At 40.0% G+C, this 27,786-nt stretch overlaps 1 protein-coding gene and 1 pseudogene across 4 annotated transcripts in view; both read left to right on the top strand.

The window, feature by feature from the left end:
* The window catches only part of WDR47 (WD repeat domain 47), a 72,494-nt gene extending 45,023 nt beyond the window's left edge, over nt 1–27,471 (top strand). For all 4 annotated transcript variants that reach the window (XM_025398536.1, XM_025398566.1, XM_025398547.1 and 1 more), the window contains exons 8-15: nt 1,398–1,655; nt 5,513–5,588; nt 10,962–11,119; nt 14,701–14,870; nt 15,372–15,542; nt 16,288–16,419; nt 23,129–23,347; nt 26,113–27,471. In XM_025398536.1, coding sequence (XP_025254321.1) covers nt 1,398–1,655; nt 5,513–5,588; nt 10,962–11,119; nt 14,701–14,870; nt 15,372–15,542; nt 16,288–16,419; nt 23,129–23,347; nt 26,113–26,255 — 1,327 coding nt within the window. In that variant the 3' untranslated portion in view covers nt 26,256–27,471. The remainder of the gene's footprint in view (nt 1–1,397; nt 1,656–5,512; nt 5,589–10,961; nt 11,120–14,700; nt 14,871–15,371; nt 15,543–16,287; nt 16,420–23,128; nt 23,348–26,112) is intronic.
* Nucleotides 10,396–10,687, top strand: LOC112632690 (annotated as a pseudogene).
* Nucleotides 27,472–27,786: the final 315 nt, after the last annotated feature.

The following is a 27,786-nucleotide window of genomic DNA, read 5'->3' as shown; positions in this document are numbered from 1 at the left end:
TCCTGGGCTCAAGCAATCCTTCTGCCTTGGCCTCCCAAAGTGCTGGGATTATAGGCTTGAGCCACTGCTCCTGCCCATGGGTCTAAATCTTTTTTTTTTTTTGGAGATGGAGTCTCGCTGTGTCGCCCAGGCTAGAGTGCAGTGGTGTGATCTCAGCTCACTGCAACCTCTGCTTCCTGGGTTCAAGTTATTCTCCTGCTTCAGCCTCCTGAGCAGCTGGGATTACAGGCGTCTGTCACCATGCTTGGCTAATTCTTGTATTTTTAGTAGAGATGGTGTTTCACCATGTTGACCAGGTTGGTCTCGAACTCCTGACTTCAATTGATCCGCCCACCTCAGCCTCCCAAAGTGCTGGGATTACAGCTGTGAGTCACTGCACCTGGCCCATGAGTCTAAATCTTAAAAGAGTAAAGTAGTGTCCTGTTTGTGCCCTTTGTAGCCCTGATCTTAACATAAGGAGTCAGGCTACAGTAATGGAAAGACTATTTGTTGAGGGGAAGGCCCTGAGGCTAACTTGTTTTGCTCCCTGTTTTATCTCCCTGTTGTCTAGATCAGAGCCTGGCAAACAGTATTCGTAGAATGAATTAATGAGTGAATGAGTACATGTAGAGTATTAGGGATGCCATTTAACTTTTTACTCATCATGGCCTGCTCAAGTCATCCATTTCCTACTTGATACTACTCAAGACAGATGGAATGAAAATGGCTTGTTTTGTTGATGAGCAATTTTGGTAGTGGTGATATTGTTATTGACTCTTTTTAAAAGTTAAGTTTTAAATGGAAAATTAAACCAAAGTTATATTGGGAAGAAGCAGATTTTTTTTTTTTTTTTTAAATAAAAGCTGCTTTCAAAAAGTCTGTGATATTGGCTGGGCACAGTGGTTCATGCCTATAATTCCAGCACTTCGGGAGGCCAAGCCGGGAGGACAGCTTGAACCCAGGAGCTGAGGACCAGTCTAGGCCGTATAGGGAGACTCTGTCTCCACAAAAAATTTGAATAGTTAACTGGTCATGATAGTGTGCACCTGTTGTCCCAGGTATGTGTGGGAGCTGGAAGGATTGCTTGAGTCCCGCAGGTCAAGGCTGCTGTGAGCCATGATCATGCCACTCTGTACTTCAGCCTAGGCAACAGAACGAGACCCTGACTCAAAAAAAAAAAAAAGAAAAGTCTATAATGCCCATTATGCCTATCTTCTTTAGTGTTTTACTATGGGAAAATGTGGATCTTCTTTCAGTATCTTGGTTATGTCTTAAGTTAATGGTGGTAATTTTTAACACTAAATTTGCCGTAGATTATATATGTGCATATATTTACCTTTTCACACTTTTAATCTTGTATATATTAGGAATGCGTTTAAGTTTTTATTTTAAAATGATTATATTGTTTAATTTTATAGGTCCATTCAAAAGCTTGGTGAGTTAAATATTGGAATGGATGGCCTTGGTAATGAAGTATCAACACTCAGCCAGCAATGTAATGGGAGCAAAGGCAATGGATCTAATAGTTCTTCTGTGACTAGTTTTACTACGCCACCCCAAGACTCTAGTCAGAGATTAACACATGATGCTTCAAATATTCATACAAGCACTCCTCGTAATCCTGGATCAACAAATCACATACCTTTTCTGGAGGAATCACCTTGTGGAAGCCAAATGTAAGTGCTTGACTTTGTAAAACTTGGAAATATTAGCTTACTACTAATGACTAGAAGGTTGAACTTGTCTTTGGAGCCTTAAAATAAAAGTTTTTAGAGCTTACTGCCTACCAATATTTTTTCCCTAATCTGCCTTCATTCGTCTATATTCTGTTCTACCAACGTCTAAGTCTCTTTATAGTTTTCATTTTCCTTCTATTTTTCTTTTTGCTTCCTCACTACCACCAAGGCAATTATATTTTTTATAAGCCATCCTACTCAAAGAACTACAGTTTTAGGATCTCTAAGTCTTCTTGATTTTCTTTTTTCTTCAATTGGCATCTTTGAACAAATAATCTTAAAATTCAGACTTTCAGGGCATAGAAAGATGTTTTACAGTCTGGTGGAATGATTGCAGCTGCAGTGTTGGCCGCTTTGGCAATTACAGCAGTGGAAGACTGCATATTTACATTTTCACTATTCAGGGAAAATTTTTATCTTGCTGTCATTAGTATACAAGTGTTAATTTATGCAATGGGAATAGTTAAGGACCATTTTCTTTATTCTTAGCATAAAACACTTTTCAGGGTGGTTCATTAAAAAATGTATAAGATGAGATTCCCAGCTTTTTGGCTGAGATTAAGTACAAAAATGCATAACTTGCTTTTGGCACTTGGATGCTTATAGGAATTCACTTTATAAATAATTAGTGTCAAAAACCTAGTTTTATTTCAGAGCATACATTCAATTTTTGCTCTTCTAAATTTTTATTTTTTTAATATTTGCTTTTTATTACAGTTTTCATAATAGTTGTTTTGAGTACTTTCGAAACAGGAACTCAAATTTTAAAATTTAATTTTTGTTTTTGTCCATGTAATATACATACGTGATTTCAAAAGACAAATAGTACTTCAAGGCTTAAAATAGAACCCATCTTTGTCCATGGTTTTATTTCTTATTGGCTGCCATTTTCAACCCATTTGGCTATTTTTTCTGATACGTATAATACAGTTTGTTTGTTTTTTTTTTAAAGATGGGATCTCACTATGTTGCCTAGGCTGGTCTCGAACTCCTGGGTTTAAGTGATCCTCCTACCTCAGCCTGCCAAAATCCTGGGATTACAGGAGCGAACCACCACACCCAGCCTTTTGCTATATCCGCATTTCTCAATAATATACTTCTATTACTGTTTTGTTTTTTTGAGATGGAGTTTTGCTCTTATTGCCCAGGCTGGAATGCAGTGGCAATTCTCTGGCCTCAGTCTCCTGAGTAGCTGGGATTACAGGCATGTGCCACCATGCCCAGCTAATGTTTTGTATTTTTGGTGGAGACAGGGTTTCACCATGTTGGCCAGGCTGGTCTCGAACTCCTGACCTCATGATTCGCTCACTTCAGCCTCCCAAAGTGCTGGGATTACTGGCATGAGCCACCACACCCGGCCTCTATTACTGTTTTTGCTATGTGTTGATTCCCTACCATACTCTTCATGCATGGCACCCTCAATTGGTCTATCCCTTATCTTCAGTATATATCAATTTTTATTTAAATCAGTATCAGTGTTAACATTACTATGACCTTGTAAATGTTATTTACAACTGAGTCATGTAGTGCCATATGATTATATTTCTTTTTCATATAGCTTCTTGTTTTTCCTGGAGACAATAATTGCATCAAGTTGTTGTACATGTGTCTGTACATGATTAGTTTTCTTAATATTTATCACTAAACTATCTGTAAGTGCTTTGACAGAATTATAAGATCATAAAACTTCTCTCATTAATTGTAAAAAGTATCAGAAATTTCTGTATTCCATTTTTTCTCCTTGGGAGATGTCCCTCCAGGATCACTCCTGTTTCACTTTATATTTATTGCTTTTTTGATCACTTAGATAGAATCTTGGGACTTTCCTTACTGTTCTCTTAGGGTTTCCTTTACCTCATCTCTTTATTAAGTTCCCTGTTTTTAACATCTCACAGTTACCTGAAAAGGGATACATTAGAGGTGAAGTTTCTGAGACTTTGCATGTCTAAAAATGTGTTTGCTTTTTCACCTTTTTTGTTAGTATTGCTGGGTATAGAATTCTAGGATGAAAATCATTCCTCAGTATTTCAATGGCATTGCTACATGGTCTTCCAATTTTAGTGTTCTGAGTAAAAAGTCCGATGCTATTTTGATTCCTCATTGTCTTTTTTTCTTTTTTTTTTTTTTTTTTTGAGACAGGGTCTTGCTCTGGCTCCCAGACTGGAGTGCAGTGGTGCAGTCTTGGCTCACTGCAACCCCCACCTCCTGGGTTCAAGTGATTCTTGTGCCTCTGCTACCCTAGCAGCTGGTACTGCAGGTACACGCCACCACACCCAACTAATTTTTGTATTTTTCGTAGAGATGGGGTTTCACCATGTTCACCGTGTTGGTGAGACTGGTTGATTCCTCATTCTTTGGGTGAGGCCTATTGCTCCTTCTACTTTGGAATTTTTCAGGTTCTTCGCTTCCCTGATAGTCTGAAACTTCATGATGATACAGAAAATAGACCTCAGAATGATTCTATTTTTCTTCATTCTTCTGGGTATTTCATGGGCCCTTTTAAGTTGGAAACTTAAGTTCTAGGAAATTAAAAAATTATTATTTAGCAATTTCCTCACTTCCGTTTTCTATGGATTTACTTTTTTCTACCATCATATTTTAATTTTCTAAGAGGTCTTTCTTATTATCTAATTTCTTTTCCTTTTTAAAAAATAGGCCGGGCGCGGTGGCTCAAGCCTGTAATCCCAGCACTTTGGGAGGCCGAGACGGGCGGATCACGAGGTCAGGAGATCGAGACCATCCTGGCTAACACGGTGAAACCCCGTTTCTACTAAAAAATACAAAAAATTAGCCGGGCGAGGTGGCGGACGCCTGTAGTCCCAGTTACTCGGGAGGCTGAGGCAGGAGAATGGCGTGAACCCAGGAGGCGGAGCTTGCAGTGAGCTGAGATCCGGCCACTGCACTCCAGCCTGGGCGACAGAGTGAGACTCCGTCTCAAAAAAAAAAAAAAAAAAATAGATCTTGCTCTTGTTTCCTTATTAATCCATTATTTCCTCTTCTATCTAAGGATTTAAATTATATTTTTGTAGCTTTTGTTCCCTAAATTGCTTCTCTTCTCCCAAGTTCATTTTTCTGTTCATTTTAGTCTCTACATTTTATCTAGGCTTTCTTCAGGTATCTAGAAAGCTTTGGCTGGCTGTAAACAGTGAGGCATTAAAACAAAGACTGGCCGGGTATGGTGGCTTACACCTGTAATCCCAGCAATCTGGGAGGTTGAGGTGGAAAGATTGCTTGAGCCCAGGAGTTCGAGACCAGCCTGGGCAACATAGCAAGACCCCGTCTCTATTATATTTTATAATATTAAATAAAAAATTAAAAAGCTGATTAGAAGGAGGGGCTACATATGTGGGTGGATCTGTCTGCCTGTTGGCCTCATAAAAAGTGATTAAGTGGAAACATAGTTTTACTAAGGGACCCTTAACTGTGAGTTTCTGATATTTTTTCTCTTGGGCCAGATAATTTCCCTGGAGCATTCTCCAGCGTCCTGTCTGGGGTTGGATTTAAGCATGGCAAACAGGATTCTGGAACTAAGCAAGAGAAGGGTACTTGACATCTCACTATAAAATATGTGGACTTTGACTTAATTTTCTTTCCAGAATGGCTTTTCATCTCCTCCTTACAACTCCCATTGGTGCTACTGAATCCAGAGGCTATTTTAATAAATGTCTCCCGAGAGTAACGTTGGAGTCAGCTAGGATTGTTTGCTAAAAAGAAAAATTAGTGTTTGAAAGGGTAAATTAATTTAGTTTCTACTTTGATACATGGAGTAAACTTTACTTGAATTTCTACTCCCACAGCTCATCAGAACATTCGGTCATTAAGCCACCTCTTGGAGATTCTTCAGGGAGTCTATCAAGGTCAAAAGGGGAAGAGGTAATACTTTGGGGAAGGAAGTTTTTTTGTTTTCATATGCACTTGTAAATTTTGCTAAGGAATTCTCAATTCAAAGAAAGAACGATTTTAGTCAGACGTGGTGTACAGTACCTAGGAGGCTGAGGCAGGAGAATGTCTTGAGCCCAGAAGTTTGAGACTGTAGAGTACTAGATCGCACCTGTGGATAGCCGCTGCACCACTCCAACCTGGGCAACAGAGTGAGACCTCGTGTCTTTAAAAAAAAAAAAAAAAAAACTTTAAAAAAAATAGTTATTACTGCTAATATTGGTATTTATTTCAAGGCTCAGGGCAGTTGAGCTCTCAGTGGTGTAACTGAAGAGGGAGCCTTAGAAAGCACAGTTGGACATGTGGGAGCGTTCATATTAATGGCCCAGTAGTGGCCTTGGGACATGAATTGAGGCTCTGTGTTATTCTCTGAACCCTATGGTTAATTTCATTATTGGTATCTCTTTGGGCTTCTCATCAGTACACCTATTTTTTTTGCTTTGGAACCAAGCATCCTTTCCTAACTAGTATATAGCTTCACTCTATCTTACTTTTCCTAGTTCAGATTTTAACCCCATAAACAAAGGTGTTAGGGCCGGGCGCGGTGGCTCAAGCCTGTAATCCCAGCACTTTGGGAGGCCGAGACGGGCGGATCACGAGTTCAGGAGATCGAGACCATCCTGGCTAACACGGTGAAACCCCGTCTCTACTAAAATACAAAAAAAAAATTAGCCGGGCGAGGTGGCGGGCGCCTGTAGTCCCAGCTACTCGGGAGGCTGAGGCAGGAGAATGGCGTGAACCCGGGAGGCGGAGCTTGCAGTGAGCTGAGATCCGGCCACTGTACTCCAGCCTGGGCAACAGAGCCAGACTCTGTCTCAAAAAAAAAAAAAAAAAAAAAAAAAAGGGGCTTAACCTAAACATAAATATAGTATTCACAGAGATTTAAAATTTCAGTCAATTACCTTAATATATGAGTGTTTCAGCATTTCACACAACTAAAATATCTTAAGGAAGTCTAATCAGTAGAAAGTGGACGCTAAAGAAACAACAGNAAAAAAAAAAAAAAAAAAAAAAACAAAGGTGTTAATTTGAGATGCTTTTAGGGATGAAATAGATAGGCATAAAGGAACATTTGTCCCTTGCAAAAGAAATATGCAAGTCCAGTGTTTCCAGTTCCTTTGATTTTTTAAAAAAATATTAGGCCAGGCATGGTGGCTCACACCTGTAATCCCAGCACTTTGGGAGGCTGAGGCAGGCAGATCATCTGAGGTCGGGAGCTGGAGACCAATGTGGCCAACATGGCAAAACCCAGTCTCTACTAAAAATACAAAAAATAGCCGGGCATAGTGGCTCACACCTGTAATGCCAGCCACTCGGGAGGCTGAGGCACTAGAATTGCTTTAACCCAGGAGGCAGAGGTTGCAGTGAGCCAAGATCATGCCTTTGCTCTCCAGCCTGGGGGACAGAGCAAGACTCTGTCTCCAAAAAATATATGTATGTATATCTCTTAATAGAGACAGGGTCTGACTACATTGCCCAGGCTGGTCTCGAATTCCTGGGCTCAAGCAATCCTCCCACCTCAGCCTCCCAAAATGCTGGGATTACAGGTGTGAGACACTGCACCTGACCTGATTTTCAAGAAAAGCTAGAAATCTAGATTTTTATGTGAAATATCCTAGTTTTTTAAATGACAACAAATTAAAAAAATTTTAAGGTTGGATGCAGTGACTCACTCCTGTAATCCCAACACTTTGGGAGGTCAAGGCAGGTGGATCACCTGAGGTCAGGAGTTTGAGACCAGCCTGGCCAACATGGCGAAACCTCATCTCTTCTAAAAATACAAAAAATTAACTGAGCGTGATGGGGGTGCCTGTAATCCCAGCTACTTGGGGGACTAAGGCAGGAGAATCACTGGAACCCGGAAGGCAGAGGTTGCAATGAGCCGAGATTGCACCATTTCACTCCCTCCTAGGCAACAAGAGCAAAACTCTGTGTCAATTTAAAACACTGAAGGACAGCAAATAAAATCAATGTGTGTGGCTTCTGCTATAAAGCAGTATGTAGTAATTATTGATGTGCTATAGGCCATTTAGTTAATTAGTCATCTTTCCTCCCTTTTTCTCTTATCTACCCCATGCTATTATATAATTTTGCAGTCACATTCCCTTTGTATGGATTATTGGAAAATGTAACATTTCTAGCCAAATTCATACGAATAATACCAGAATTCAATTCACTTACATAGGACGTACATAGTATAACACATTAGGTTGTATTGCATGAATAAAGGCTTAGGTAGAGAGAGGCATAGTCTTTTCATTGCTGTAGTCATTATGGGTCCTAGACCTCTCAGAATATATCCAGAGCTGAAGTGATTTTCCTTTGTCTGTGTACTTGACATTCATACTTCTCAAAAGACAGGGTTTGGTTGAGTCTATTGACCATACCTAGTGTAGAGGTTCCTTCACCATGTCCAGTCAGTCCTGGTCGGGGTGACACGGTGGTTTCAAATGACATCAGTAGTAGGAGTCACCAAAGCTTTTATACAGAACTGCTTCAGCTTCTCTCTTCAGAAGATAGATCTGGATGGACGAGTTGACAGTTTAAAGTAAAAACAAGGCTGGGCGCGGTGGCTCACACCTGTAATCCCAGCACTTTGGGTGGCTGAGGTGGGCGGATCACTTGAGTTCAGGGGTTCGAGACCAATCTGGCCAACATGGTGAAACCCCATCACTACTAAGAATACAAAAATTAGCCGAGTGTGGTGGCGCATGCCTGTAACATCAGCTACTTGGGAGGCTGAGGCAGGAGAATCACTTGAACTTGGGAGGTGGAGGTTGCGGTGAACCCAAGATCGTGCCACCGCACTCCAGCCTGAACAATAGAGTGAGAATCCATCTCAAAAAAAAAAAAAAAAAAAAAGTAGAAATGAAACATTCAAATGTTTCCATTATTTTTCCATTTATTTTATAGGGATGTTTGTTTGTTTATTTATTTAATTTGAGACAGAATCTTGCTCTGTTGCCTAGGCTGGAGTGCAGTGGTGCGATCTCAGCTTACTGCAGCCTTGACCTCCGAGGCTCAAGTGATCCTTCCCACCTCAGCGCCCTGAGTAGCTGTGACTACAGGCATGTGCCACCACACCCAGCTAATTTTTGTATTTTTTTTCTTTTTTTTGGGTAGAGATGGGTTTTCATCATGTTGCCCAGGCTGTTAAAGGGATATTTTATAACTTCAGCTTGAAATACTGAAATATTCATTGCTAGAGATAATGGTAAACATTTTTTCTTAAGCAGATTAATAATCCTTTGTACTTCCTTCATTTGGAAACACAAATGATACTCTATTATTTTTGTTAGAACTTCTAGTGGGCTTTTTTTCTCTTAATAGTTAAAGAGAACTTAATATAGGAATGCATACTTATTCTTTCCTTCCTTCTTCGTGCCCCAGCCCTCCCTACCTTCTACCTCCCCTCTCCCCACTCCCCGCTCCCCTCCCTGACAGGTGTTGCCCAGGCTTACTATAGCCTCAACCTCCCAGACTCAATCGATTCTCCCACTTCAACTTCCCAAGTAGCTGAGACTACAGATGCACACCACCACACCTGGCTAATTTTTTTTTTTTTTTTCATTTTTATAGAGATGGGGTTTCGCCATGTTGCACAGCCTGGTTTCAAACTCCTGGGCTCAAGCGATCTGCCCAACTCGACCTCACAAAGTACTGGGATTATAGACATGAGTCACTGTGCCTGGCCCATATTTATTACTATATTTTGTCTTAATAATTGAAGAAAAACTTGAGTGTTTATGAACTGAGCTTAGTTTAGCAATGAGTAATGAAAAATAGAAAAATTAGGGAATTTGAATTTGCTACTTTAATATATGGAGACTGCTGTCAGAAAAACTTCATGTAATCATATGTATTTAAATACAATTGGCTGGAACCAGGTGCAGTGGCTCATGCCTGTAATCCCAGCACTTTGGGAGACTGAGACAAGCAGATCACTTCAGGTCAGGAGTTCGAGACCAGCCTGGCCAACACAGTGAAACCCTGTCTCTACTAAAAATTCAAAAATTAGTCTAGCGTGGTGGTGGGCACCTGTAATCACAGCTGCTCAGGAGGCTGAGGCAGGAGAATCACTTGAACCTGGGAGGCGGAGGTTGCAATGAGCCAAGATCATGCCACTGCACTCCAGCCTGGGCAACAGAGCAAGACTCCATCTCAAAAAAACCGAAACAAAACAAAACGAACAATTGGCTGGGTGCAGTGGCTCACACCTGTAATCTCAGCACTTTGAGAGGCCATGGTGGGCGAATTGCTTGAGCCCAGAAGTTCAAGACCAGCCTGGGCAACATGGAGAAACTCCATCTGTATTTTTTTTTTAATTAAAAAAAGTAAAACTTTTTAAAAAAGGAAAGCAGTGGCCGGGCGCGGTGGCTCAAGCCTGTAATCCCAGCACTTTGGGAGGCCGAGACGGGCGGATCACGAGGTCAGGAGATCAAGACCATCCTGGCTAACACGGTGAAACCCCGTCTCTACTAAAAAATACAAAAAACTAGCCGGGCGAGGTGGCGGGCGCCTGTAGTCCCAGCTACTCGGGAGGCTGAGCCAGGAGAATGGCGGGAACCCGGGAGGCGGAGCTTGCAGTGAGCTGAGATCCGGCCACTGCACTCCAGCCTGGGCCACACAGCGAGACTCCGTCTCAAAAAAAAAAAAAAAAAAAAAAAAAAAAAAAAAAAAAAAAAAAAAAAAGGAAAGCAGTAATACTGCATTTTAAAAGAATCATCTAAAGAATGCAGACATGGCCCATGGACATGGACGTGAACATGAACATAATAAAATGGAATTTCCAGATTATGAACAATGGAAGATAGAAGAAACACCATTAGAAACCATCCAGGAGAAGCTGGCTGCAGGAGGGCTAAGGATCTATGGGGCTGTAATGAAGCTTGGAGAAACATGGGTGACTTTGCAAATAGTGTTTCGTCTGATGGTGCATTATTAAAAGGATTCAAAGATTTGCCGCATTTGTGGTAGCTGTAGGTGCTTAATATTACCTGGTGTCCCAGAATAAAGATAAGAAGCATCATTGAAGATAATACCTGGAAGTATCTTAGTGGCTTCTTAAGTCTCCAAAATAAGATTCTTCACTGTAGCCTACTCGTGTGTGTGTTTGCCTCTTAAAGGATGTTACGAAGATTTAAAAAGTAAGAAAAACATAGAGAAAATAATATATGGTTATTGGTAGTAAACCTAACATGATCCAACAAGAATGATACAGTTCAAATGAATTTAAAATGGGAGAAAGATGAATTCTTTCAAATTCATTTTTTTAATAGGTGACTTTAATATTCATTCTTTCCATAGGATGACAAATCAAAAAAGCAGTTTGTTTGTATTAATATCCTAGAAGACACACAAGCTGTTAGAGCAGTGGCTTTTCATCCAGCTGGAGGTTTATATGCTGTTGGCTCTAATTCAAAAACTCTGAGAGTATGTGCCTATCCAGACGTAATTGATCCAAGGTAAGGATCAATGACTTGTGCTGCCATTCTTACCTTAGTTTTTAATTTAGCCTTATAGGTTCCTTTTCCAGAATTGCCATTCAGTAGTGTTTCAAATCTTTCTTTCCTTTGATTAAACTTTATTTTCTGTTACAAAATAACTGTTTTTACTTTCAGTGCTTAGGAAATATACTTAAGTCATTGATTAACTTTATAATTTTTTCATAAAATGTTTTTGATTACAACATTGCTCATTTATTGCTTTAGATTTCTTTATTTCCATGGCTTTTGTATTTTGTTTTTTATCTGAAAATTCTTTATATAGTAATCCCCCCTTATTTGCAAGGGATACATTTTAAGAACCCCAGTGGATTCTTGAAACCTTGGCTGGTACTGAACCCTATATATACTGTGTTTTTTCCTATTCATACACACCTATCTATAAATTATGTATGTAATTTACATACAACTCTTACTGTTTTACACCTCTTAAGACTTTTTAATTATAACCCTAGTTTGAGAAACAGAGGGGTGGGATTTTTCATTTGTTTGTATTTTTTTGCTATCTCTATGTCTGAAACCAATAATTTAGGCTTTTGGACTGTTGGTAGCATTTAATGATTGGGAAAGGGAATATAATAAGGCCCAGGTTAATTGATAGTATTATAATTTACTGGTGCTCACTGCATTATTTAAGTAGAAATATTTAAGAAAGAATGGCAAAATTCTCTCTAAGGGCGTGAGAAATAGCAATAATTATGGAGGTAGAACCAAAGACTTGTATGTTTAGGGTTAACTTGAACTTAAGGTAACTGTTTCTCATCTTTTGTATTTCTTACACAAACACAGATGTGTCATAGGCTGTGAAGAAACTGATTTGAAAATAAGGCCGGGGGCGGTGGCTCAAGCCTGTAATCCCAGCACTTTGGGAGGCCGAGATGGGCGGATCATGAGGTCAGGAGATTGAGACCATCCTGGCTAACATGGTGAAACCCCGTCTCTACTAAAAAATACAAAAAACTAGCCGGGCGAGGTGGCGGGCGCTCCGTCTCAAAAAAAAAAAAAAAAGAAAAGAAATACATTTATTTAGCAAATACATATTTTGGGTTCCTGTGTGTTAGGTACTATAGTTGTGTGTAAAGCAAACATGTTTATTGGCTTCATGGAACTTCTGGTTTAGTGGGGAAGATGCATTCATTTGCATTATATCATGCAAATGAACACAAATACACACATTTTGGTAGATGTTATGAAGAAGGATTACAAGGTGCTGTGAGAGAATAAAATGGGAATGGGGTAGGGTGCAGACTGGCAAGTCAGAGAAAGACTTCTTTGAGGCAGAGGCACTAAAATTGAGATCTAAGGATGAGTAGAACCTAGCTATGTAAAGAGAAGGGAAAAGAGAATAATATAGAGGGAACATGAGGTGAGAAAGAGCTTGGCTTTTTTTAGGAACTGAAATAAATTCAGATTGGTTAGAAAATTATGAGCTTGGCCGGGCGCGGTGGCTCAAGCCTGTAATCCCAGCACTTTGGGAGGCCGAGACGGGCAGATCACGAGGTCAGGAGATCGAGACCATCCTGGCTAACACGGTGAAACCCCATCTCTACTAAAAAATACAAAAAATTAGCTGGGCATGGTGGCGGGCGCCTGTAGTCCCAGCTACTCGGGAGGCTGAGGCAGGAGAATGGCGTGAACCCGGGAGGTGGAGCTTGCAGTGAGCTGAGATCCGGCCACTGCACTCCAGCCTGGGCGGCAGAGCGAGACTCCGTCTCAAAAAAAAAAAAAAAAAAGAAAATTATGAGCTTGAGTTTGATAAGGCCGCAGAGATAGACATGAACTAAATTAAGCAGCTAGCCATTTTAGATTTCATGCTGAGTGCAGTGAAAGTACTTACCACTGAAAGTAGCAGATCAAGTGTAAATGTATTTTGAGATGATCCCTCTGCCTGTGATTGGATGGCAATAAGAGGAGATGCTGGGAGAAAGGGAGGAAGCTGTTTGTATTTGATGGCTAATGTGGTGGCAGTGGCGGTGGGGCAAAGTGGGTGGGTTTGAGAGGTATAATCCATTTAAAGAAGGAATCAGTGGTACTTGGTGATAAATTGGTTGTGCAGCTGAAAAGAACATCTTTTTATCTGGTCTGTTCTCTAGATCAGTTTTTTGGTTTTTTGTTTTTGTTTTGAGACAGAGTCTCACTCTGTCTGTCATAGGCTAGAGTGCATTGGCACGATCTCGGCTCACTGTAACCTCCACTTCCCTGGTTCAAGTGATTCTTCTGCCTTAGCCTCCTGAGTAGCTGGGACTACAGGCACGTGCCACCATGCCCAGCTAATTTTTGTATTTTTAGTAGCGACGGGGTCAGGATGGTCTCGATCTCCTGACCTCGTGATCCACCCTTCTCGGTTTCCCGAAGTGCTGGGATTACAGGCATGAGCCACCGTGCCTTGCCTAGATCAATATTAAATGCTTCTTAGGTATTAGAGATTTGTCGGTCTTCTTGTTTGTTTTTAAAAAATTTCTTAATTATGAACATTTTCAAAGACACAAAAGTAGAGAGACTAGTATGCTGAAATTCAATAGTTGTCAAGATTTTTGTAACATTGCTTCCTTCATCTTTTTTATTTGCTAAAGTATTAAAAATAAATCTTAGATATCATGTCATTTAACCCTTTCATCCTTCAGGATGAATCTCCAGAAACATGTACATTTTCTTACATAGACTTGATTTTATCGTTATACCTGATTTAGAAATCTTTAGTTTCATATTAGTCTGTGTTTCAAAGTGTAGATAAAATGCTGTTACCCCATTAAGCCAATGTTTGACTGTCATTAAAGGACAAACTCTTGAGGAGCGTGGCATTTAGAACCCTCCACAGCTGAGCCTGCAGCGCCTCACCCACCACATCCCTCCTGCTCACTCTACTAAATGCCTTGTGCCTTTCACCGCTAGCCGCACAGACTCTTTGCATTGCTGCATACTCAGCCAGTACTTTCCCTGCTATATTTTATTGTCACTAAAGTGGTTCTTCTGCCTTCTTTTTCTGTAAAAACTCACCCTATCCTTTAAGGCCCAGTGCTTTATACTGGACTATATAACAACTTATACTTGCCTTACTGTATATAGGTAGTCATGACAATGTCTACCTGTACCAGATTTTAAACTCTGGACAGAACTCTTTTGCACATTGCTCATATTATATGTTTATTACATGTTTATTATGTGCTTATTATATGTTTATTACATGCTTATTGCATTTTTAAAAAATTTGGAAGCGTTGTTAGCTTTCTAATTTTTTTTTTGTTTCTGAGTTTAAAATCCATACAGAATATGAGAAATGGAGAGTTTTTTTTTAAAGTCATATATTCTGTTTCCTTTGTCATCTGAAATGAGAGTTAGTTTAGTATGATTTGGTTTATAATTTTACTTTTTGGGTTTTAAGTATCCTCTAATTTGTTTCTTCTATGATTTTGAAAATTATTAATAAGCTGTTGTCTGACATGCTTTTTGCTCCTTCAGGAACAACTATAATGTGGAACCTCATAATAATTGATTGTAGCAAGCAAGAAATTGAGATATCTTTCTGTAATTTTTCTTTTCAGTGCACATGAGACTCCTAAGCAGCCAGTGGTACGTTTTAAAAGGAATAAACATCATAAAGGATCCATTTACTGTGTGGCCTGGAGTCCTTGTGGGCAGTTATTAGCAACAGGATCAAATGACAAATACGTCAAAGTGCTGCCCTTCAATGCAGAGACTTGTAACGCAACAGGTAGGGCCCAAGTATGTAAGCAGTAGCTAGCTTACCAGTGTATACGTTATGTTTCCTCCATTTTGTATTTCTGTATTGTCTTTAATGAAATCCAAGAATATAATCTTAAGAATTTTTTAATAATTCTAATTGTTTAGTTACATTCATGAGGTATTACTCTTTCTTAGTAAATTCTTACAGGTGTCTAGGTGGTGTTTGAGTTTTATAAAATTATTAGAAAAATAACCTTTAAATAGCTACCAGATGTTTTCTAGACATCACCTGTCTTCTCTTTCTTTTTCTTTGAGATAAGAGACAAGATAATCCTATGGTAATAGCTATTTTGATAAAATTCTTTGCTCAGTGAAGTGAAACTGCTTATAATACCAATCCCTAAATGAAAATACAAACCATATTTCTGAACCATTATTCTTGACCAGTTTTGAGGTAGTTTAGCAATCTCAAGTTACCACAGTAAGTTGAGCAGCATTTTTTTTTTTTTAATTCTTATTACTGTTTCAGGACCAGATCTGGAATTTAGTATGCATGATGGAACAATTAGAGACTTGGCATTTATGGAAGGCCCAGAAAGCGGAGGAGCTATTTTAATAAGTGCTGGAGCAGGGGATTGTAACATTTATACAACAGATTGTCAAAGAGGACAGGGCCTCCATGCTTTGAGTGGACATACTGGTATGTAATATCAATTTCAAGTGCTGCTTTTCTTTTTGTTCAATCTGTGTTTTTTCCTCTCTGCATTTGCTTTTCTGAGAGACTGGGTCTTGCTCTTATTGCCCAGACAGAGTGCAGTGGCACAATTGCAGCTCACTGCAGCCTCAACCTCCTGAGCTCAAGTGATCCTCCTACCCAGGCTCCTGAGTAGCTGGGACTGTAGGCATGTGCTACCACGCCTGGCTAATTTAAAAACTTTTTTGTAGATACAAGGTCTCACTATGTTGCCCAGGCTGGTCTTGAACTCCTGGGCTCAAGCCATCATCCTGTCTCAGCCTCCCAAAGTGCTGGGATTACAGGCATGAGCCACCATGCCTGGCCTAGTATGGTTTTGATGTTGTGCATTTTACTGAATTTTATTTTATTTTTAAAATTGTCAGTCTATTTGATAAATGTGAAAAATCTCTATCACATAGTACATTTGATTAACCAGACCTCCACTTGCCCTGTAAATAAGGAGTACTTAGCTTTTTTTTTTTTTTAGAGACAGGGTGTTGCACTGTTGCCCAGGCTGGAATGCAGTGGCATGATCATAGCTCACTGCAGCCTCGAACTCCTGGGCTCCAGAAGTCCTCCTGCCTCAGCCTCCTGAGTAGCTGGGATTATAGGCATGAGCGACCTTGCCCAAGTCTAGAGTGCTTAGCTTTGAATATGTTATGGAAAGACACTCTCCCACATTAATAATTGAGTATATGATCTTTTATAGGGCATATTTTAGCACTTTATACCTGGAGTGGCTGGATGATTGCATCTGGTTCCCAAGATAAGACTGTTAGATTTTGGGATCTTCGAGTACCAAGTTGTGTTCGTGTTGTTGGCACAACATTTCATGGAACTGGTAGGTTTTTCTTTAATTTAAATGAATTTATATGAGAAAAAAAACTTTGTAAATTGCAGTAGCCTACTTCGTCTCCCCTGCAATATAAAAAATATAAAAAATAATGAAATAAATACTTGATATTTTATTAGTTACTTTCAGTTCTTTCAAAATACTTTCATTTGTTACCTTATTTGTAAAAATAATATTCAGCTTAGGGAACCAAGGCCCAGGGAGATTAAATATAATGTCCCAGATTGTCTGTTAGCAGGGCCATTTTATAACTCAGACGTCTAGAAACATTTTTTAAAATGCATGCACATGGCAAAAAGTGAAATTGAACAATGGAATGTACTATTTTCTTTCCATTCCTATTTCTTGGTCTGTCTTTCACTAAAGGACCAATTTCTTATTTATTCTTCCAGAAATATTCTATAAATATATAACCAGAAAGTTTGTATGTATCCTAATCTCCCTTCTCCTGTAAACACAAATGCACACACACACACACACAGAGAAATGGTAGCATGCACTACAAATTTCTCTTTCTGAACTTAACAGTATGTCTTAGATTGTTCCATGTACTGTTCTTTGCATTGTACCACCTTTTTGTTTTTTTTTTTGTTTTTTTTTTTTTTGTTTTTTTTTTTTTTGAGACGGAGTCTCGCTCTGTCGCCCAGGCTGGAGTGCAGTGGCCGGATCTCAGCTCACGGCAAGCTCCGCCTCCCGGGTTCACGCCATTCTCCCGCCTCAGCCTCCCGAGTAGCTGGGACCACAGGCGCCCGCCCCCTCGCGCGGCTAATTTTTTGTATTTTTTTAGTAGAGACGGGGTTTCACCGTGTTAGCCAGCATGGTCTCGATCTCCTGACCTCGTGATCCGCCCGTCTCGGCCTCCCAAAGTGCTGGGATTACAGGCTTGAGCCACCGCGCCCGGCCTCCTTTTTGTTTTTTTTGAGATGGAGTCTCACACTGTCGCCCAGGCTGGAGTGCAGTGGTGCCATCTCAGCTCACTGCAAGCTCCGCCTCCCAGGTTCACGCCATTCTCCTGCCTCAGCCTCCCGAGTAGCTGGGACTACAGGCGCCCGCCACCATGCCCAGCTAATTTTTTGTATTTTTTAGTAGAGATGGGGTTTCACCGTGTTAGTCAGGATGGTCTCGATCTCCTGACCTCATGATCTGCCCGCCTCGGCCTCCCAAAGTGCTGGGATTACAGGTGTGAGCCACCTCACCTGGCCGCATTGTACTACCTTTTAAGCATGGTATCTAAGAGTGACACAGTATTCTGCCATTATCCTTATTTTATTCTAAAGTACCTTTTCCACCTTTGTAGTTTTTGTTGTTGTTGAGACAGGGTCTCTTTCTGTCACCCAGGCTGGAGTGCAGTGGCACAATCTTGGCTCACTGCAACCTGTGCCTCACAGGTTCAAGCGATTCCTGTCTCAGCCTCATGAGTAGCTGGGACTACAGGCGCCCAGCACCACACCCAGCTAATGTTGGTATTTTTAGTAGAGATGGGGTTTCACCATATTGGCCAGGCTGGTCTCAGACTCCTGACCTCAGGTGATCCACCTGCCTTGGCCCCCCAAAGTGCTGAGATTACAGGTGTGAGCCACCATGCCTGGTCCTCTGTAGTTTTTAATAGCAGAATTAGAAGAGAATTCTATGGTAGTATTCCAAGTGAAAAGGTCTGCCTTGTATTCTAAATTTTTGGTATTTTTTTTTTTAATGCCTTGTTTATTCTTTTGAGTTTCATGGACCTTTTTCTTCACTTTGATTCAAACCAGATATGATGTTTTACAGCACATTTGAGTCCGTGATCATTGATTTGTTAAAATTTAGTTTGTATCATTTTCAAAATTAATATATGACATAGTTTAAGGCAGCAGTCCCCAACCTTTTTGGCACCCACCAGGAATCAGTTTTGTGGAAGACAATTTTTCCATGGGTGGGGTGGGAAGGGGTAGGGATGGTTTAGGGATGAGACTGTTCCACCTCAGATCATCAGGCATTAGATTCTCATAAGGTGCATGCAACCTAGATACCTTACATGCGCAGTTCACAATAGGGTTCCCACTCCTGTGAGCATCTGATGCCACCACTGATGTGACAGGAGGCGGAGCTCAGGTGGTAATGCTCGCTCACTTGTCGCTCACCTCTTGCTGTGCGGCCTGGTGCCTAACAGGCCATAGACTGCTATCAGTCAGTGGCGTGGGGCTTAGGGACCCCTGGTTTAAGAAATCAAGCAATTCAATAAGGCTTATTAAGAAAAACAGCATTGCCCTGGTTAAAATAATGTAAACAATGACTACTGATCTAACCAAAACTGATATAACTATATTGAAAAGATGTGGAGAGAGGAAGAATTTGTATGGGAATAGGGACATATTCATATTTATTTAATTTATTTTCTTTTCTTTAGGATTATTTATTGACTTCCTACCATAGAAGATGAAGATTTAACTTTTTCATGTGCCTTTCCAACTCCCATCATCCCACATTCACATATATTTTTCCTCTCTCTGCATCTTTTCTTTTTTTGTTTTTTGTTTTGTTTTGTTCTGAGACAGGGTTTTGTTCTGTCACCCAGTCTGGAATGCAGTGTTGCATTCATGGCTCACTGCAGTTTTGACTTCCAGGTTCAAGCCATCCTCCCGCCTTAGCTTCCTGAGTGGCTGGGACCACAGGCACACACCACCCTGCCTAGCCCCTCCGCATCTTTTTGATATATCAGTTTTGGTCAGCTCAGTTAGTCATTGTTTACATTGTTTTAACCAGGGTGATGCCATTCATAGCTTATTTTTTTTTCCTGTGTATATTTTCCTTGGGGTTAATAATTGTGTTTTTTTGTTTGTTTATTTGTGTAATTTCTATACACTTACCACTAATTTATTTTTAAACTCTAGCTTTCTACATTATTTTCAGGCCCTTTTTCTCCATTTCAGAGACTTCTAGTTTTTGGTTGTCTCCTCTCTCTGATAACATTAATGTCTTCCTCTTACGGTATCTCTCCTCCTCTGCTTCTCTATCATGCACATGCAAACATTTTATAGAATTGGCAAGCCAAAAATTCATCTCTTGATCTCCTTATATCCCTTCCAGCTCTTACCCTCAATTTTTGCTTCTTTTTTTACTCAAGATATCTCACAAGTCTTGCCTATATATACTGTTAGCCATTTCCTTACCCTCAGTCTTTAACTTATTCTAATCTGGTTCCTGCTGCAACCATTATAACAAATGCTGTCTTTTTCAAGATCACCAATAAACTTCCGGTTGTCAAATCACTTTTATATCCTACTTTTGCTTCAACTCTCAGTGTCATGCAACACAGTTGACTTCTTCCACTTTTCTTTTGGGCTTTCTGCTATTCTCTTACCTTTCTGGGTAATTATTCCTTTGCTGGCTCTTTCTCTTTGCTCAACTTCTAAATTCTGGCATTCCCTAGGGCTCAGGACTTTAGTCTCTTTTCTTTCTCTAGATGATTGCACCCATTTCCCCGGCTTTAAGTGTAACGCATATGCTGAAGGACTTACATTTTTATCTCTAGCTGAAACCTATTCTGTGTGCTAGGCTCATAAAATTCTTTTTTTTTTTTTCTTTTTCTTTTGAGACGGAGTCTCACTCTGTCGCCCAGGTTGCCCAGGCTGGAGTGCAGTGGCACGATCTCAGCTCACTGCAAGCTCTGCCTCCTGTGTTCACGCCATTCTCCTGCCTCAGCCTCCTGAGTAGCTGGGACTACAGGCTCCTGCTACCACGCCTGGCTAATTTTTTTGTTTTTTTTTTTAGTAGAGACGGGGTTTCACCATGTTAGCCAGGATGGTCTCAATCTCCTGACCTCGTGATCCACCTGCCTCGGCCACCCAAAGTGCTGGAATTACAGGCATGAGCCACCGCACCTGGCCTTAAAAAGAGTTCTTAGTAGAGAAACAGTAAGACAAACTTATACCAAACATGGTATATAACAACTTTATGCCTCAGCTACATGATCTAAAAGTTAAATGTCCCAGGAGTTGCACCTGGCCGGGTGTGATTGCTCATGCCTGTAATCTCAGCACTTTGGAAGGCCGAGGTGGGCGGATTTCCTGAGGTCAGGAGCTCAAGACCAGTCTGGCCAACATGGTAAAACCCTGCCTCTACTAAAAATACAAAAAAATTAGCTGGGCGTGGTGGTGGGCGCCTGTAATCCCAGTTACTCCAGAGGCTGAGGCAGGAGAATCGCTTGAACCTGGGAGGTGGAGGTTGCAGTGAGCCGAGATCATGCCACTGCACTACAGCTTGGGCGACAGAGTGAGACTCTGTCTACAAAAAAACAAACAAACAAAAAACCCAGTTACGTATTTTCCTCTATTTCTACCACTCTAGGATAAATAGGATAAACCACCATCATCTCAACTGAACCACTGCACTAGCTTCCTTACTGTACACTTTCACTTGTGCTCCCTTTAGTCTGTGATCCACATAGCAGTCAGAGTACACTTTTGAAAAAATAAACCTGGTCACCTCACACCTTCAGTGGCTTTAAATCTTAAAGTGCACACTTGTTATCACGACCTGTAAGACCCTGCTTGACTTGGCATTTTTACCCTTCTCGTCTCATCTCAGATCACTTACTTACTTTTTTTCTTTCCAATTCCTGGAACATGCCAAGGTCCATGTCCAGTAAAGCCATGCGCTGTTTCCTTAGTTGGAAATGTTCCTCCTCTTGTCTTCTCATGGTTAGGTCCTTCTTGTCTTTAGGTCTTAACTTCAATGCTACCTGGCTAGAGAGGCCTTCTTTGACTTACCTAATTGGGACCTCACCATTATTTTCTATTACTGAACTCTTACCACTATTTAAAATTATGTACTCGTTTACTTGTTTAGTGCTTCCCTCCTCCAATAGATTTTAAGTTTCATCAAGGCAGCAATGATACCTCTTTTATTTTCAGAAGAGATTTAGCACCTACCATAGTGCCTGGCCTAAGGGAGTAGTGATTTAATAACTTTTTTGAGTAAATGAATGAAGATTTTTGTTGACACTAGGAATTTTGTACGTGTAAAACTAAACTCTTTGTATTTCTCCTCTAAATCAGTTACTCTTCCCACCTTCCCTACTGTTGTTGTTGTTGTTGTTGTTTTTCATTTTCCTAGTTTTGATAATGGTTCTTTTATTTCCTCATGCAACTAGATTTGAAATCTGGGACTCATTTGTGCTTTATTTTAATTAACTGCCCCACTCAGGCAGTTAATTTCCTAGACTGTTGACTGTTTATTCAGTTTTTGTTCCTGAAATCTTTCTTGTCTTCCAGTGGCCTCTTTTGTTCTACAATCTTTCCACTTCAATTTGATACACATTTTCACTTAGATTAATCTACCCAAAGTACTGCTCGAATCATGTAATTCTCTTGCTTAGAAACCTACAGTGATGCTTTACTGTCTACAGAGACAAGTTCAGAACTCTGCAGTTTGAGATTTAGGCGCTTGACGGCCTGGCCCTAACCCACCTTTTGCATTTCAGTTTCAAGCTGCCTTTCATGTTAACTTTTGTTAAAAGTTAAACTTTTAACTCCAGCCAAACTGGTCCACCTTCCTGTAACTGTTTTATACTTTTCCTCTAAACTTTTTCTCATGTAATTCTTGCTGATCATAATAGCCCTCTTCTCTTTCAATATATTTCAAGAAAAGATTATTCTTTATTACATATAAATGTATGTGTTTGCCTGTGTATACATACATACATACTCTTATTTATACTGTTTGTTTTTCAAGATCTAACTTGTGTCCCATTTTTTTGTGAAGTCTTCCTAGACCACTTTGGTCTAGAGCAGTGTTACTCAAACTTCTTTTTTTTTAATTAATTAATTAATTTATTTATTTATATTTTTGAGACAGGGTCTCACTCTGTCTCAAAAAAATTTGTCTACTTTTTTTGAGATGGAGTCTCACTCTGTTGCCCAGGCTGGAGTGCAGTGGCATGATCTCAGCTCACTGCAACCTCCGCCTCCCAGGTTGAAGTGATTCTCCTGCCTCAGCATCCTGAGTAGCTGGGATTACAGGCACACGCCACTACGCCTGGCTAATTTTTGTATTTTTAGTAGAGATGGGGTTTCACCATGTTGTTCAGGCTGGTCTCGATCTCCTGACCTTGTGATCCACCCGCCTCGGCCTCCCAAAGTGCTGGATTACAGGTGTGAGCCACCGTGCCCAGCCTATTTATTTATTTTATTTCTGGGAGACGTGGATTCAAGTTGCCCTGAATATATGCCCCCAAGAGCTTATTTTCTGTTCACAGTTCCTACTGGCAGTAATCATGTGTTGCTTTAGTACATTTCCTATACTGTTGTCCTAAAATAAAATGCATTTTGTTACTGAATTTCTTGTCTCTTTAGCTAGACTCTTAGCTGGGTATAGGAGCATTTCTAGACACTTACTCAGTAGTGAAAACACTGGATTGAGAAAAGTGGTTTCTGTAGCATGGCTCATCTATTGCACTATAGGTGATGCTGTTCCACACAGTTCTCTCAAATGACAAAAAATGGACTTTCTCGTTTCTTACAAAATCTTGTTTAGGCCTTGGGCCTTAAAAGGACACAAGTGTTCATTGGTTAACTGTTAATTTGGATTTTTTCATAGCTGAACAGTATTGATAAACTACATTAAATCGTTAGTATATGGCTCAGTGAACATAATTAGCTGTGTTGCCATTTGGGTATATTGATTTTCCATATTTAAACTTTCATTCCTCCCACTACAGGCAGTGCAGTGGCATCTGTAGCTGTAGATCCCAGTGGTCGTCTCTTAGCCACAGGTCAAGAAGATTCTAGCTGCATGTTGTATGACATAAGAGGAGGAAGAATGGTACAAAGTTATCACCCTCATTCCAGTGATGTTCGCTCTGTTCGATTCTCCCCGGGAGCTCACTACTTGCTAACAGGCTCTTATGATATGAAAATAAAGGTGACAGACCTACAAGGTGATTGAAATCGACTTCTCTGTTTTTAATCTTTCCCGTTCTATTTTGGACCTTTGTTTTTTTTTGTTAGTGTGATGTGGTTGATTATATAATCAACCACAACCACTGATTATATAATCAATTCTAATTCAATTGATTATATAATTAATTATATAATCAATTATAATTATATAATATTTTCAATCATTTTATGGTATTGAGCAGATTCTGAGACTGTATTAAGATATATAATAGCAAATTATTAAATAAGCAGTGAATAGTCTTATTGTTAGGTTTTGGTTTTGTTTTTATAGAGGCAGGGGCTCACTATGTTGTCCAGGCTGGACTCGAACTCCTGGGCTCAAGTGATCCACCCGCCTTCGTCTCCCAAAGTGCTGGGATTACGGGCGTGAGCCACTGCACCGAGCCTGTTTTTGTTTTTGAGACAGGGTCTCGCTCTGTCGCCCAGGCTGGGGTTCAGTGGCATGATCTTAGCTCACTGTAGCCTCTATCTCCCCTGCTCAAGCGATCCTCCCGCCTCAGCCCTGCAAGTAGCTAGGACTACAGGTGCATGCCATCACACTTGGCTAATATTTGTATCTTTCATAGAGATAAAGTTTTGCCATGTTGTGCAGGCTGGTCTCGAACTTCTGAACTCAAGCAATCTGCCTGCATTGGCCTCCCAGAGAGCTGGGATTATAGGTATGAGCCACCATGCCCAACCTTATTGTTAGTTTTTGATTTCTTTTTTGAGGCAGGGTCTCACTCTTTCACCCAGGCTGGAATGCAGTGGCATGATTACTGCTCACTATACCCTTGACCTCCTGGGTTCAAGCGATCCTTCTGCCTCAGCCTCCAAGTAGCTGGAACTACATCTGTGCACCACCATGGATGGCAAATTTAAAAAATTTTTTTGTAAAGATGGGATCTTGCCATATTGCCCAGGCTGGTCTTGAACTCCAGGCCTCAAGTGATCCTCCCGCCTCCACTTAAGATATTTTTTAAAATCAACATTTATTTATAGTGACTCATTCTGAGATAAATGATAGATTTATGTACTCTTATTAGCTTCTACATTAAATAATTAGCATACAATCTTTGTAATTAGGTCTTAGTATCTAGTTTTATTTTTAAACATTCATCAAGCAAATATTGTGTATCAATTAGGGACTGACAGATGAGAATAAGACAGTTAATTCCCTCCCTGATGGAGCTTATATTGAGTTCAATGAAAAGTAAACCAATAAACAATGTAATTTTAGGTATTAGTGCTGTTTAAAAAAATTAGCATGGTAGGGAGATAGTGACTAGGGTGAATAGGGAAAGGCTGTCTGTCTGTCTGTCTATCTATCTATCTATCTATCTATCTATCTATCTATCTATCTATCTATCTATTTATTTTGAGATGGAGTCTTGTTCTGTCGCCCAGGCTGGAGTGCAGTGGTGCATCCCGGCTCACTGCAGGGGGAGGGCTATTTTAAATAGGATCATTGGAGTAGGTCTCTCCAGGGAAATGCCATTTGCACAGAGACCAGAATGATGAGGAGGAACAAGCCAGGCCAGGACCCTAGGAGAAGAGCATAGCAAGTATAAAGATGCTGAAGTAGGAACCAGCTTAGCACGTTCATGACACTACAAGAAGCCAATGTGGCCGGAACTTAGTGAACTAAGACAGAGAGACACAGAAGAATAAATGGCAGGGTTTTATAGACATTTTTAAAGGGCTTTATTTTGAATAGCAGTTATAGGTTAACAGCAAAATTGAGAGATACAGAGATTTCCCATATACTCCTGACTCACACATGCATAGCCTGCCCCCCCCCATTATCAGTATCCCCCTCCAGAGTGGTACATTTATTATAGTTGGTGGGCTATAAGCATTTTAAAAGTATAATGTGAAGCCTTTGGAAGATTTTAAATGGGAGTGATAGGAGCTGAATTATATTTTTAGAGAATTTGGAGTTCTGTAGAGAGTAGATTGTAAGGGGGGCAAGAGTAGAAATATAAATGTCAGTGAGGAGGCTGTTGGAATAGTTCAGGTGAGATGATGGTGGCTTGGACTAGGGTGGTGGAGGTGGAGGTAGTAAGAAATGACTAAATTTGAGATATATTTTATTTGGATTCGATTTAGGGAGTGAGGGGAAGAGGACTCAGTGATGATTCCTAGGTTTTTGTCATGAGCAACCAGATGGTGCCATTGAGATAAGGGAGATAGGCGAGGGGAGGAACAGGTTTAGGCAAGAAAACTGAGTTTGGTTTTAGACAAGTTTAACTTAGGATGACTATCAGGCAATCAAGTGAGATGCTGAATGACTGTTTGGATACTAGTCTGGAGCTTAAGTGAGAACTCAAGATTGGAGATAAAATATGTATGAATTGTAAATATATAAATGGCCATGTTGCTAGATGAAATTTTGTAGGAAGTTAGGTACAGAGAGAACAGAAGAAATCTGAGGGTTGACTCCTGGGATTCACCAAGCTTTAAGTCAAGAAGAAAAGGGAAACTAGCAAAAGATGGGAGTGGCACTGAAATCAGGGAGAAATCAAGTTGAGAGAATTTCAAAGAGAGAGAGCAACTTGTCAAATGTTGCTGTGTGGGTATGTTACCAAATACTAATAGCATAATTAGGTAGTTAGTAATTTATCCCTGTGTAAACCTTTCAGTGTATTATATTAATGTAGTTTAAGATTTTTTATACTGTAATGTCTTAAAGTAACAGTAAGTCTATAAAATCTGTACCTATTCTTATTTTGCATTGTAAATGAACATCTCTTTTCTAATTTAGGGGACCTCACCAAGCAGCTTCCTATCATGGTGGTGGGGGAGCACAAGGACAAAGTGATTCAGTGCAGATGGCACACCCAGGATCTTTCCTTCCTGTCATCCTCTGCAGATAGAACTGTCACCCTCTGGACTTACAACGGGTAGAGCACACCCCATGGTGTAAGTCTATGCAGCAAAAGCACAGAGACTTAAGACTACTGAGTTGTGAAAATTACAAATCTGAAGAACGTAGTGTCCAGGAAAGTGGTTTAGCACGAAGAGGCCCCTTATTACCATGTATCCCACTGATAGGAGGTGTTGGGTGGTGTTATTCCGCAGTGCTTTCAGTCTTCCATGTGAGCTCGTGCTGCTGTGACCTGCTATATGTAGTCTCGTTGCCAAAGTCTGCAGAAGAGCTCTTCCGTTGTTGGTGTGCACTCCAAGTCAAGGTGGACAGTGTGTTTACAGTTTAGTATTAAATGCATTCCTTGGTCTTTGCCTAAATAACAGTTTTATATGCACATTGCAATGGAATTATACTTCAACTATATTATTAAATGTAATGCAACCAAGTTCCTCCCAGATTAAACTTCCCAGGTGTTCAGAATTACTTTTGCTCTTCTCATGATCCCATATTGTATTATCACTTGTCTTCTAGAAGTCAGAATTCCATAATATATGTCACTCAAAAGTTACATGGTTGCTTTCACTTAAGGATCATTATAGAGTTTAAAGATGAATGAAAAACTGCTTCTTCACTATGTGGTATAGACCCTTTCTTTTTTCTTAAACCCAGGGATATGATTATTTTGTCATATAATTTTGTTTCAGGCTAAAAGGTAAATGTGTTTGCTTCAGAAACTTGTTAACTTCAGTTTTTTGAATGCAACAGGATACCTCCCTTCCAAACTGAACCATAGAAGCAGAGCAGCAGCAGTTATGTGATGCAACACTTGATGGGGCAGTAAATTTACTGGCTAGCAGTTTTCTCCTTAAAAATTAAAATCCTTGCCATAGACCATAGCATGGCTTGAAATGCTATGTCTGCATGATAATTTAAAATGGAAGATTTAAACTTTGCACTCCAAAAGCTTATTTGGATTTTTTTCTTGCACTGTTTTGTGTAATGCAGAATAATGATTTTATTTCTACAGCTTTGTAGATTCTAACATTTATGTATCTTTATTTTCATATTGTACAGTAATTTTACTTTAAATTATTTAAATAGGCTATTTTATTTATTTCAAATGCAGTTGTATTGGTTCTCATTATTGAACTGTCTGTGCACTGTATGTAGCAAGCATTTTTCATCTGTTGTATACAAGTGGAAAGGGTATTAGAAGTGTAACTGTGCTATTATTTCAATAAAGACCTCTTGACACCTAAAACTGTTTCTGTTCCTCAGAGTCTTTGGCTTTCAAAAGAATGTTATTTTTTCAGTTTACTGTGAGAAAGTGAGGTCCAATGGATGAAGCCCGTAATCAGTTTCTTAGATTCTTTCTAAAGTTCTTCTATTAATTTGCTTTTTAATCCTTGGCAACTGTATAACTTAACAAAAAAATAATTATTCTAGAAATGGGGTCTTGCTTTGTCCAGGTTGGTCTTGAACTTTTGGCCTCAAGTGATTCTCCTGAGTCAACCTCCTGAAGTGTTGGGATTACGAGCATGAGGCATTGTGCCTGGCCTGTATAACTTT

The sequence above is a fragment of the Theropithecus gelada genome, chromosome 1 (assembly GCF_003255815.1).
Source record: "Theropithecus gelada isolate Dixy chromosome 1, Tgel_1.0, whole genome shotgun sequence".
Taxonomy (NCBI): Eukaryota; Metazoa; Chordata; class Mammalia; order Primates; family Cercopithecidae; genus Theropithecus; species Theropithecus gelada.
This window is presented reverse-complemented; position numbering and strand designations above follow the sequence as displayed.